Consider the following 13,139-nt stretch of genomic DNA (forward strand, 5'->3'; position numbering starts at 1 on the left):
GCCTTTTCTAAAACCAGCTTGAACATCTGGAGATTCACAGTTCACATATTGTTGAAGCCTGGCTTGGAGAATTTTGAGCATTATTTTACTAGTGTGTGAGATGAGGGCAATTGTGTGGTAGTTTGAGCATTCTTTGGCGTTATCTTTCTTTTCTGTTGGAATGAATACTGGCCTTTTCCAGTCCTGTGGCCACTGTTGAGTTTTCCAAATTTGCTGGCATATTGAGTGCAGCACTTTCACAGCACCATCTTTTAGGATTTGAAATAGGGAGCATCTAGAGGGACATTAGAGTAGAAATGGCCAACAGGCCCAGGATTATCACGATGAACCTAGGGAGAGGTCAACTCAAAAGAAAAATGGAGGGAGAAAAAGGGGGCTATGCAAGTCCAGGAAGAGAGGGGAGTAAAGAACACAGGCCAGGAGGAAGACTCACTCCCTTGCAGCTTTTCCACGTGTTTGCAGAGGGTTCCTCCAGGCCATCGAGGAACTGGATGCTTGGAGAACACAGAAATCAACCAAATGCAAGTGTGTTTAAAGGAGTTCACCACCAAAGCATGGACACACACGTGTGTGCGTGTGGCAGTCAGCCGTGTTCAACTCTTTTGTGTCCCATGGACTGTAACCTGACAGGCTCCTCTATCAATGGGATTTTCCAGGCAAGAACACTGGAGTGGGTTGCCATTTCCTACTCCAGGGCATCTTCCCAACCCAGGGATCCAACCCAGGTCTCCAGTGTCTCCTGCATTGCAGGCAGATTCTTTACCACGGAGCCACCAGGGAAGCCCAAGGAACAGCAAAGACGTTTCTAGAAGGGAAAAGAGTGAACCAAGATGGTGCAGCATCTGGGACAGTGAGGGGGAGGTGTCTAGAAGGAAGGGCTGGTCAGCGGGGTCACAGCAAGGAGAAATGGCCACTGGTGTGGCGGCTGGGAGGCCTTAATGGCCCTTGAGAGTGGGTCCTCCTGCCGCCTTCTGCATCGGGAGGTGAAAACACCCCCACGCAGATGGGCGTGGCCAGTCTTCGTCGCCCCAGCCCTGTGTTCATGTCTTACCAGTAGGTGGGGCACAAGAGCCAAAGTGGACCCTCAGCTCCAGGAGCAGGGTTTTTCCAGAAACAGGATTCTCTGAGGGAGGGGAGGAAGTCTTCCCACTCCTTCACCCTTCACCGCAGAGCCTGGAAGACCTCGCTGCCTCCATGTGATCTCTGACTCAGGGGCTTACCCAGATTTTCCCCTTCCAGTTAAAGCAAACCATGTTTTTTCCATCGCTCCATTTCCCGGTTGCCTGTAGGACAAAACACCCGTCACAAACACACTCTGGAACAGGGACTCGTGCCACCGGGAATGGAGCTAAAGGCTAAAGGTGCGTGCTCAGTAATGTCGGACTCTGTTCCACGCCGTGGACTGTAGCCCGCCAGGCTCCTCTGTCCATGGGATTCTCCAGGCAAAATACTGGAGTGAGTAGCCATGCTCTCCTCCAGGGGATCTTTCCCATCCAGGAATCGAACCCGTGAATGGAGGAGACGGGCCATCTCCTAATTCAAAAAGTCATGGTACAGCTGCTATGTATGAAGTGGATGGCTGGTGAGAGCCTACATATAGCACAGGGAGGAGAAAAAAGAAGATATAATCTGTTTATAGGACATATATTAACTTAATCCTAAAAATGCATTTCAATATACTTTGTTGTTGTTCTTCTTCTTCAGTCACCAAGTTATTCCATCTCTTTTCAATCCCATGGGCTGTGGTCCGTCAGGCTCCTCTGTCCATGGGATTTTCCAGGCAAGAATATTGGAGTGAATCCACCATGAGGATCCTAGGATCCTTATGAGGTACCTAGAACAGTCAAATACATAGAGTCAGAAAGTACATTGGTAGTTGCCAGGGGCTGAGGGTGGTGGGGATGGGGACTTAGCATTTCATGCGGACAGAGTTTCAGGTTTAGGAAGCTGAAAGATTTGGGAGACGGATGATAGTGAGAGCTGCATGACTGTGTGAATGTACTTAATGCCACTGAACTGTACAGTGAAATATGATTAAAATGGTGTGTTTTATATTATGTGACCTCTGGAAGAGGAAATGGCAACCTACTCCAGTATTCTCACCTGGAAAGTCCCATAGACAGAGGAGCCTGGCGGGTTATTGTCCATGGGGTTACAAAAGAATTGAATGTAACTGAGTGACTGAGCACATGTTATGTGACCTTAACTACAATTAAAAAAAAAAAAAAAGACATTAAAAAATGTTATTGTGCAGGTGAGGAGCCTGAGGTGGTTCATTGGATATCATCCTAAGAGTCGGACCCAGAACAGAACTCGGATCGCCTCATTCACATTCTAAGGACCCCCTTGATTTTAAGTAATTTGATGTTTCACCATGGCCCCTACCACGGTTTCTTGAGGGCAAATGATAACAGTAATAGTACAAATAATAACAGTAATAGTAACCTTTGCCAACATTTCCTGGGCACTCCTGTGGCAGGTGAATAAAACAGTCAGGGTTCCGAATCACCCTAAGAAGGTTAGAAACTAAATGTTTCCTGAGCTCCTCCCATCTGGGCTTGTGAGCAAGGGAGGGAGAATGGTTCAGGGAGCTGCCCTTTGGTGGTTAAGTCGTGTCCGACTCTTTTGCAACCTCACGGACTGTAGCTTACCAGGCTCCTCTGCCCATGGGATTCTCCAGGCAAGAATACTGGAGTAGGTTGCCATTTCCTTCTCCAGGGGATCTTCCCAATGCAGGGATCAGACCCAAGTTTCCTGCATTGCAAGCAGATTCTTGACCGCTGAGCCACCAGGGAAGTCCAGGCCAGGGTGAGGGGTATATTAAAAAGATAAAATCTTTCCTCTCCTTAGACCTGTTCTCGAAAGACAGGTGGGCTCTGGCTGAGCACATGAGCTCTTGTCTGGTTTCCTGTCTTCCTTCAAGCCTGCCCTACACGTGGCTGGACCAAACCGTCCTCAGACCCAGTGGGTGAGCGGCAGCGACAGAGGGGAAACTCCTATGCGTGGCCACTCCTGGCAACATTAAGGAAATTCTGTTTTCTCTGCCTCTCCTTCCCTTCCTCCTTCCTTCCCTATCTCACCCACTGTGGCGATTCCCCAGCAGCGACCTGTGGTTTCCTTCCCTGTGCCTTTGCATGTGGTTCCCTCTACCTGGAATTCCTCCCTGCCCCCCCACCCCCACCCCACCACTCCCCACCTTGTCTACTGGCCCGCCTTCCAAAGTTGGCTGCCGTGTCCGCACAGAGGTTGGAAGCCTCTTCGTTCCCAGGCAGACCTGAGGACACACCCCAGCCCCTGTGAGTCCCTAGGCCAAATCTCCCCTCTACCAGCACAAGTTCGTGCGCCTGGCACACAGGGAGGCCAAATAAACTGAAATGTCAGAGTTTGGAGCAAAGAAAGATTTATTGTAGGGCCATGCAAGGAGACGGGTGCCGTGTGCCCTGAAAAACCCCAGGCTCTCCAAAGGGTTTAGGCAAAGCATTTTTACAAACCAGGTGAGGGAGGTGGGAGGGGTCACAGGGTATGTGATCAGCTTGTACACAATTCTCTGATGGGCTGAAGGTGAGGCAGCAGGCGGAGTCACAGGGGTGAACGTTATCAGTCCTTAGGCTTCAGGAGGCCTGGGGCTATGTGCTCTTGGTCATCAGGTAGTTAACATCTTCCTTTCGATGAGGAGTTTTCACATCTCTGAAACAACTCGGAAAATGTGCTTCAGATACTTCAGATACTTTAGAGGGCTTCCCAATTGGCTCAGTGGTAAAGTATCTGCTGGCCAAGCAGAAGATGCAGGTTCAATCCCTGGGTCAGGAAGATCCCCTGGAGAAGGAAATGGCAACCTACTCCAGGATTCTTGCCTGGAGAATTCCATGGACAGAGGAGCTTGGTGGGCTACACTCCATGAGGTCACAAAGAGTCAGATGTGATTTAGTAACTAAACAGCAACAACAGGGTACTTCAGAGAGGAGTTAAAGCAGAGGATATGGGGGAGGCCTGTCCTGGGGAAGACCCCATAGGGTCCTGCTCAGTTACACCCCGAACAAAGACTCCTGGGGCTTAGTCTGGCCTGCACTGCGATTCTTCCAGGTGAGACAGAGGGCGTTGTCCTCTCAGCATCCGCTGTGTCCAGGACACACAGCAGGCTCCCCAGAAACACCAGAAGAAGAAGTGAAGGAGCTGCCCTGACTCTGACCTCCCCTGGCCGCCCTCTCACACACTCATCCCCTCTCCCTGTTTGCCGCCTTCTCTCCAGCCTCCACTCTGTTGTCCCACCTCAGTTCACCCCTGGGTCTCTGACCTGAACCCACATCCTCCTGATGTACCTCCATGGGTCCCCAGATCACCTCCGTCTCTAGCTGCCTCACTCCCCGACCGCAAATGTTCTCGCCTTTCAGTGTTAGTCGCTCAGTGGTGTCTGACTCTTTGCGACCCCTTGGATGGCAGCCCGTCAGGCTCCTCTGTCCATGCAGTGCTCCAGGCAAGAATACTGGAGTGGGTTGCCTTTCCCTTCTTCAGGGGATCTTTCTGACCCAGGGATCAAACCCGGGTCTCCTGCTTTGCAGGCAGATTCTTTACCGTCTGAGTCACAGTCTAAGACCCCAGCTCTCTGAGCCAAGGTCTGGAGACACAGACAATGGTCCTTAGAGTCAAGCAGCCTTCTGCCTGCCCCTCCTGCTCCCCCACCACCCAACCACCCAAAATACAGGTTCCCCTCGCTTAAGTCCGCCAGTGATCCCTCACCCCCGAAGGCAGAGTCCAGTGCCAGGAGGCACCTCTAGCTAGATGCCCACCTCATTTCCCCACACACCTCCCCACTACTGTGAGCTCCAGCCCAGACTCCAGACAGCCCCTGCCCTAACTTTGCCCAATTCTCCCTTGATTACAACCACTTTTCAAGGCACTCTGCAGCCTGCTTCCCTGTTTGGGTCAAAAGTCTGCTTTGAGCTCCCCTGGCCTTCAAGCCTCACTCCTTACGGTTATGTAACAGGCTCAGTCCCCTACTGCTCTAAGAATATACCCTCATGCACCTGGATACTGAAACCACATTTTGGCCTGAATGAACAAATTGATGAGACAAATGTAACAGTGATAATAAACAGAGCAAAATATAATTTCAAAGTGGTAATACACCCTGTTTCGGGTGGGTGTTATTTTGAGTTATGTTCTTTTTGCCTATTGGTATTTTCTGATGTTTTGGTAATCAAGGAGGTTTTGCTTTTGTCATTAAAAAAAAAAAAAGGAAACTTCATTTTGAAAAAAAAAAATGTGAAAGGGTTTGGGGTTTTTAAAAGTAGGGGGAATCTCCTTAGCCTTTGGTGAGAACCAGGAAAGGAATGTTTAAGGAGGCATGGAATTTTTACAAGTGAAGAGGGGACGGTTAGCCAGCCAGAGGGAACACACCACATGCCCCATGCAGGGCTGGGGTGCTGTGGAGGGCAGAATAAGGAATTTTGACTTAAGTCATTGAATGTAGGAGCGCTGCGGAAAGTATTTTTTCTTCCAGTTTCTTTGAGATGTCAACTACAAACTGGCACTTGCCGAGAGCATTGCCAGCGACTGAACAGCAAGGGCATTTGCCATCTGCCTGCAGAGATTGAACCCTGCACTGCCGCAGCTGCTGACCTTAAACACCCCGAGGGGGTTCAGGGTGGAGAGTGAGGCACTCTGTGTTCCAGGGAACCTGGTGGAACTGGTTTTTATATAGTTGGATATTTTCAGGAACAAATTTTATGATTCCAATCCTTGCCATCTTCTCATATCTAGAAAAGCACTAAATCCCTTCATGATGACATCAAATCCTCGTGCCTAGCAGAAAACCTTTTGTAAAATGAGTGCTTGATGGTATCGAACTCCCCCTTCACCAAAATCTTATATATTGAGTGTCCTCCCACTGCCCCTTTGGAGCAGTCTCTCAGAGCTATCTGCGGTGCTGCCTCCTGGGCTGCAGTCCTCATTTTGCCCCAAATAAAACTTAACTCGCAACTCTCACATTGTGCATCTTTTTTAGTTAACAGAGATATAATTGACGTACAGCACTGTATACATTTAAGGTGTATGACATAATGATTTGACCCATGTACATCATGAAATGATTACCACAATGGGTCTAGTGAATATCCATGCCTCATATACATACATGAAAGAAACAGAAAAATATTCACATGTTTTTTGTTGTCCTGAGAACTCTTAGGATTTGTTTTCTTAACAGTTTTCCTTATAACTTACAGCACTGTTGATTATATTTATCATATTGTACATTAAATCCCTAGTATTTATTTATCTTACAACTGGAAGTTTGTTCCTTTTGATCACTTTCATCCAACTCCCCTTCTCCTACCTCCGCACCTCCACCTCTGGTAACCACAAATCTAATCTCTATCTCTGAGCTTGTTTGCTTGTTTTTGAAGTATAACTGACCTACAACATCGTGTCAGTTCCTGATACATACATAACATAGTGATTTGATATTTCTATACATTGTGAAATGATCACCACAGTAAGTCTAGTTATTATCTGTCACTGTCCAAAGATATCACATAATTATTGACTATATTCCCTACACTGTTTCATACCCATGACTCATTTATTTTGTAACTGAGAGTTTGTACCTCCTAATCTCCCTCACCTATTTCTCTCCTCCCCCTACCCACCTCCACTTGGCAACCAACTGCTGGTATCTCTGTACGTATATCTCTGTTTCTGTTTAGTTACACTTTTTTTTTTTTTAGGCTCCATTTGTCTTTCTCTCTCTGATTTATTTCACTTAGCAAAATACCCTCTAGGTTCATCTATGTGGTTGCAAGTTTTCCTTCTTTTTATGGGTAATATTTCACCATATATATATATTTTTTTTTTCTTTATCCATTCATCTATTGATGGACCACTTCTGTTGTTTCCATATCTTGGCTGCTAGAAATAATGTTACAATGAACATAGGGGTGCAAATATATTTCCAAGTAGTGTTTTCATTTTCTTTGGACAAATACCCAGGAGTGCAATTGCTGCATAGTTATATTTTTAATTTTTTAAAGAACCTCCATACTGCTTTCCATAGTGGTTGTATCAATTTGTATTCCCCCGCAACAGTTTTGGGGACTTCCCCGGTGGCTCAGATGGTAAAGAATCTGCCTGCAATGCGGGACACCTGGGTTCAATCCCTGGGTTGGGAAGATCCCCTGGAGGAGAGTATGGCAACCCATGCCAGTATTCTTGCCTGGATAATCCCACGGACAGAGGCGCCTATGGGCTGCAGTCCATGGGGTCGCAAAGAGTTGGATACAACTGAGCGACTAAGCACAGCACAACAATCTAGGAGAGTTCCCTTTTCTCCACATCCTAGCCAACATTTGTCATTTGCTGGACATGTTGGAGCAGAGGAGAAACACCCTAAGAACTCTGGCACAGGAGCTCAAAGATGTGGCAGTGGGCAGTGTCAAGGGCAAGAAGGAGGGTGATGAGAAGAGGCAAGAACAGAAGCCAGGCTACAGCCCTTCTCTTCTCTGGGGCATCTGAACCACAAATCCAGGAAGCAATCCCACAGTGTCCAGCTCTTGACCTATTACTATTCATTGATGGTATTTCAGGATTACTTCCATAAACCCCTACCAATCCTCCCATCCAGAAGGCAAGCCTCCGTGTGCCGAGTGAAGAGTGTGCTTCAGAGTGAAAGTGTGCAAGGAGCCGCCCCAGGGAGACAGAAACAGTTTCTCTTCAAATCGGGCCCCAAGCAAGAAAAGCCCTCATTCTGCGGGCCACCTTAGGTAAGGGGCCTCTGCCCTCACCACCCACCGGGGAAGTTCTCCCTAGGGTAGAGGGCTCGGGAGGGGCAGAATCCAGGAGAGAACCGAAAGGGGTGAGGCCTTCACATAATTCCAGGATGAAATCGGCCAGGGATGACGGCCTGGAAAGACCCCAAGACGGTTGGGAGGAAAGGGAAGCCAAGGCGGGAAGTCAGGTCCGGCCGACTAGGTGGGGAGCACCGAGCCAGAGGCGGGAGGAGCCGCGGGCCCCGGGACCTGGGCGGGGCGTGGCAGGTGGGCCGGGGGCGGGGACCTGCGGGTGTGGGCGGGGCCCGGCACATGCGCACCGCGGCGGCGCGCGCCCGAGGAGTGGCACTTTTTAAAAGTGCAGCCCCGAGGCCAGCCAGCAGCCGCGCGCACTTCAGTCCACAGCCTGGTCCCACCCGTCCCGGCCTCACGCGGCCCCGTTTCACATCAGTCCAACCCAGACCACTCTAACTCGCATCATGCCGGTCAAAGGAGGCACCAAGTGCATCAAATACCTGCTCTTCGGATTTAACTTCATCTTCTGGGTGAGTGCGACTGCCGCGCGCGCCTCTCGGGGGCCACCTGTCCGCCCGGCGCACTCATTCCGCGATCGGGGTTGCAGGGCACCCGCCCCGCCTGCGCGGGGAAGACTTCTGGCGGGGAGGAGAGGGCGCTGCGGCCTCCAGCTAACTCCTCGGCCCGAGCCGAGACGGGCGGGGCGGACGGGTTGGTCCGGGGCGCGTCCGAAGCGAGGCGGGCGGCTGACGCGCGGCCCTGATGAGCTGCGGGTGGAGTTGGTGTCTGCTCCCACCCCGAGCCCCTCCGAGTGCAGGAGGAAGAATCAGAGCACCCCTCTGCTGGGGACTTAAGGCCCTAATCGTGGGGGGCTGTGGCGGACTGTGCGGCTCGTGACCCGGGCGGGGTCCTCCGAGTATCCGGGGCCGCGAGATGGGGAAGGATGCGGACGCGAAAAGGGACTAATGTCTCGCCGGGGGCGCTCAGCCAAGAGCTGTTGGCACGTTTGCACGGGAGGGGAAGGGACGCCCCGACCGCGGGTGTCGGCGTCCCGGGACCCCATTCGTGAATGAAAGTCGGGGTCCCTCCTGCACCCCCCAGCTCTCAGACTGATTCTGAGCCGGCGTGAGAAAGTCCGAGCTCCCTCAAAACTACCTGAAAGACTAGCTTGTCTTGATTTTCTTTTTCCCCAAAGGGTGATAAGTATCTGGACTGGAGAGAACTCCGGGACTGTTGGGGAGAGTTGGGGCCGATGCTTATCGGCGCCCGTGTGGGATGAGTCCCGTGTTTCTCTATTTCCGGGAGGGATCAGGTGGCCGCCCTACCTCCTCCCTCGCCAGCCCACCCAGAAGCCGGGTGGGGCCGCCAGGAGCGGACTGTCACCTGGGGAGGACGCAGGCCTGGGAGTTCCAAGACTCCCGCTGCCGGCCACTGGCAGCCTCTCAGCCTACGGCAGCCTGAGCCGGGCAGGGGGGAAGGGGAGAGGCCCCTCGGAGCCCTCCCTAGGGGGATTAAGGGGCCACCCAGGGACCGAGGCAAGGGGTAGGGGACTTGGTGTCCTAATTCCAGGGCCACTTCCCCCGCTCACAGGTGGACGATTTTTGCCCCTTTGTCATCAGGAAGGCATTTGGAAAGGCAGACCCTGTGCCACTCTCCAGAGAGAGATGGCTATAGAAGCAGGGGCATGCCACAGGAGGCTTGTAACAAAACTGTACTTATTCACTCGGATCTGTTTCCCCATGAGCCCCAGGGAAAAGCCTCCCAAGATTTACTCCTCTCCCTGGAGCTGATGGGGTATGAAACGGACCTGCCCTTGCTCAAGTCATCACACCAAACACCTGCCCTAGTGAGGGTGGAGCATAGATGTGTCCTGCCCAGCCCAGGGCCTGCTCTAGGGAGACCCTCCTGCTGTTCCCACCAGTCAGCCAGCTAGCTGCCAGCCTGGCTTCCTCCTCACCCCAACTGAGGCACCAGAAAAGAATGTGGAAGGCCGGCTAGCCCCGCCTTGCCCCACCCTAGTCATTTAAGGAGTTTCCCTCTAGCACCTTCTCTCCCCTGCTAGTCCCCTGGTGACTCCTTGGCTTCCCAGGTGGCGCTAGTGGTAAAGAACCCACCTGCCAGTCCAGGAGATGCAAGAGACATGGGTTCGATCCCTGGGTCGGGAAAATCCCCTGGAAGAGGAGGGCATGGCAAGCCACTCCAGTATTCTTGCCTAGAGAATGCCATGGACAGAGGAGCCTGGCAGAGCCTGGTGGGAGACTCCCAGATCTCTCCGGCAGCCTCCAGTCTGCCACCCCACCCAAGTCCAGAGCTGCCCCCACCTGGACTCAGTGCTGCTGATGGGCAGTGTCACCTGAAACAGAAATGACTCATTCTGGGACCGGTTGGGTGTGGAATTAGAAATGACTTTTGAGGTCATCCTGTCCAACTTCTTCACAGTAAAGAAGTGGGAACCGGAACTGGGTTGATCCGATCAGCGTCACAGGAACCAAGCCAATACCTCGGCCCCTAGATCCTTTCGGTCCTGTCCTCTTCCGTCTCCATCGCAAAACCAGCAAGGGGACCTGGTAACAGGTGGTGTGGGGGGTAAGCAGTAGCTGCATGAATCGGAATCAACTATTGTTAAGTTGTTGTTGTTGTTTCGTCACTAAGTTGTGTCCAGCTCTTTTGTGACCCCATGGACTGTAGCCCACCAGGCTCCTCTGTCCGTGGGATTTCCCCGACAAGAATACTAGAGTGGATTGCCATTTCCTTCTCTAGGGGATCTTCCCGACCCAGTGATCAAACCCACATCTCTTGCATTGGCATGAGGATTCTTTACCACTGAGTCACCAAGGAAGCCCATTTGTTCAGTACTCCTGTATTAAGGTCCCTATAGAGATGAAGCCCTCATCTCCTAGGAGGTGATGGAGTAAAGGAACACTGTGATCCCTTGTGCAGCACAGTACAGCCTGCAAAGTCCTTTTCCAAGTTCCACAATACCGTCAGAGCAGAAAGCATTATCCCCATTTTTATCAATGACCAGGAAACCAGTCCCCAGAGAGGTTCCGTAACTTGGCCAGGGTCAGGTGGCTGGAGAGCATCAGAGGTAAGTTTGAAAACAGGTCTGGTGGGCTGTAGTGTACCCAATGCACTTTATGTCACCGCTAGCCACCATACCCAGCTGGATAAGAATGACAGGAGTGTGGCAACAAGCCCTCAAAAAATGATTTTTAAGGGAAGCTGTGACCTGAGGGAACTGCTTGCTTGGATCGTTATGATGTCATCACTTCCCTTTCTCTCTTGAGACTCAGAATTTATAAATTCAGTGTTTGGGACCTGATATGGGCCTTGAAGAGCAGGAGTTGGGAGGGTAGGAGTCACCCATACCTCATGGCCAGGGGATGCTGAGAGGGGTGGTCCAGCAGGGATCCAGAGAGGAGAGGCCCACCTCAGTGGCAGGGGCAATCAAGGAGGAAGGGTGTACCTCTTCCCTGGCCCCCATTCTCATTCCCGAGGAACCCTCGGTGACACCACAGCCTGCACCAGCTGCCCTCCACCCCCAGAAGTAAGGCCCCTGGTGCCTGCAGCCAAGTCAGCAGTCATTCTGTCCTTCCAGTGGCCCCAGGACTCTTAACTTCCCAGTTCCGTTTCAGTTGTTTCTGGGTTTCCTTTGACCTGCTTGCCCACCCACCCTTCAGAGAAGATTGAGAGGGGAAACCTGTTGTGATGCCAGAGTGGCAGCCTCAGCTGTTTAGTGGGGAACCAGAGCTGGGCCAGGCCAGGCTTTCCCATTCTACCTTCACCTCCCTCTGCCCTTTGCTCACTGTGTCCCCCCACCTCATCCCTGACTCCTCCCTCACTGATGGGAAGAGCAGGGAATTTCTCTTTCTCGAGAAACAGTATCTCCTGGGCCTAAGACAGGCTCCGTGGAAACCAGAGTTCAGGGACCTGGGTGTTAGTCAGCTCTGCCCTCAGCCCACTTTGAGCATGCCGTGTGTGTGTGTGTGTGTGTGTGTGTGTTTTATTTAGCTGCGGTATGTGGAATCTAGTTCCTTGACAAGGGCTCAAACCCGTGCCCCCTGCATTGGGAGCACAGTCTTAACCACTGGACCACTAGCGAAGTCCTGAGCAGGTCACTTTTTTTCTTCTTAATATATACATTGTATTGAAATATAGTTGACTTACAATGCTTCAGGCACGCAGCAAGATGATTCAGTTATACACATACACATTTATTATTTTTGAAGTAATTTTCCATTATAGCTTATTAGAAGATAGTGACTCTAGTTCCCTGTGCTATACAGTAACCAAGCAGGTCACTTTTGAACTCCATAGCTCAGCTTCCTCATCTGTAAGACCAGTGAGTGGGAGCAAATGGTCCCAAAAGGTCAGCCTAAGAAACCAACCCCACCCCCCGTGACCTACAGCGAAGGACATTCCCACACAACCCAAAATAGGAGTCCGGAAATGGAAGTGTATAGTGGGTACCCAGGCTTGGCTCAGAGAGTGGCTTCATTTGACCTTTATTTCTGGGACCTGAGTCTTGCCTCTCTTTCCTGTTAACCTTGGAGTTGCCTCCACTCCTCCTGGGTGAGGTCTCCCCCTGGGTGAGCGTTTCATGGCAGTGCTGCCCAGTGGTCAGAGCACCAGCAGCTCTGGGTTCGATTTCCCCATCATCACGTGGAGCTGGCGCCTGCCCCCACCCCCCGGGGTGGCTATGGGTTACAGGAGCACGTGCTTGTGATGCACTTGGCCCAGGAGCTTAGTCCTGGGTGCAGAGTAAGCTTCCAGCTGTGGCTCTTATCATTCCTGAGGGGAAAGGAGGTAGGGAGGGTGGGAGCCACTGCCTGAGAAGTATGGAAGTTGAAACCAGAGAGGTAGCCAGGTGCACACCCCTCATCCACACACGTCCGGACTTACCCTCCTCCTCCTTCTCCTCTTCCTGCGTCACCGCCAGCCTCGTTCCTCCACCCACCTCTGCGATCCCCACTTCAGGACACTGACTCCATGTCATGGGTGGCCCCACCTCTGGAAATCAAACTGCAGAGGCGCCGGGATTCGGGGTCTGGGTGGGGGATGGACCAGCAGGGGTGGCGCTGGCTGATGCCCCTCCTACCTAACCTGCGGCTTCCTCCCAGAGGCTGTTTGCTCAGTGCTGGGTTCGGCAGGCCGCTGGGCTCTTGCATGAAATGGCTTCCACCCTTTGGCACCTGGACAGCCGGAGCCCGGCAAGAGCCGGCTGTGTTTGCACAGAGCCTGGCAGGTTAGGGGAGAGGGGAGGGGAGGCCAGGTGTCTGCCTCTGCTCAGGAAAATAGGACTTCTCCCTGCCTGGCTCCTGATGGCTTTTACCCCCTCCACTTTGCCCTCCAGTGGTTATC

The 13,139-nt window shown here is 52.0% G+C and overlaps 1 protein-coding gene across 1 annotated transcript in view; it reads left to right on the top strand.

Annotated features, from left to right (window-relative positions):
* The first annotated feature begins 8,097 nt into the window (after window positions 1-8,097).
* CD9 (CD9 molecule) overlaps window positions 8,098-13,139 on the top strand; it is a 35,369-nt gene continuing 30,327 nt past the window's right edge. Inside the window, exon 1 of the mRNA XM_055568906.1 lies at window positions 8,098-8,308. Coding sequence (XP_055424881.1) covers window positions 8,243-8,308 — 66 coding nt within the window. The 5' untranslated portion in view covers window positions 8,098-8,242. The remainder of the gene's footprint in view (window positions 8,309-13,139) is intronic.

The sequence above is a fragment of the Bubalus kerabau genome, chromosome 1 (genome assembly GCF_029407905.1).
Source record: "Bubalus kerabau isolate K-KA32 ecotype Philippines breed swamp buffalo chromosome 1, PCC_UOA_SB_1v2, whole genome shotgun sequence".
Taxonomy (NCBI): Eukaryota; Metazoa; Chordata; class Mammalia; order Artiodactyla; family Bovidae; genus Bubalus; species Bubalus kerabau.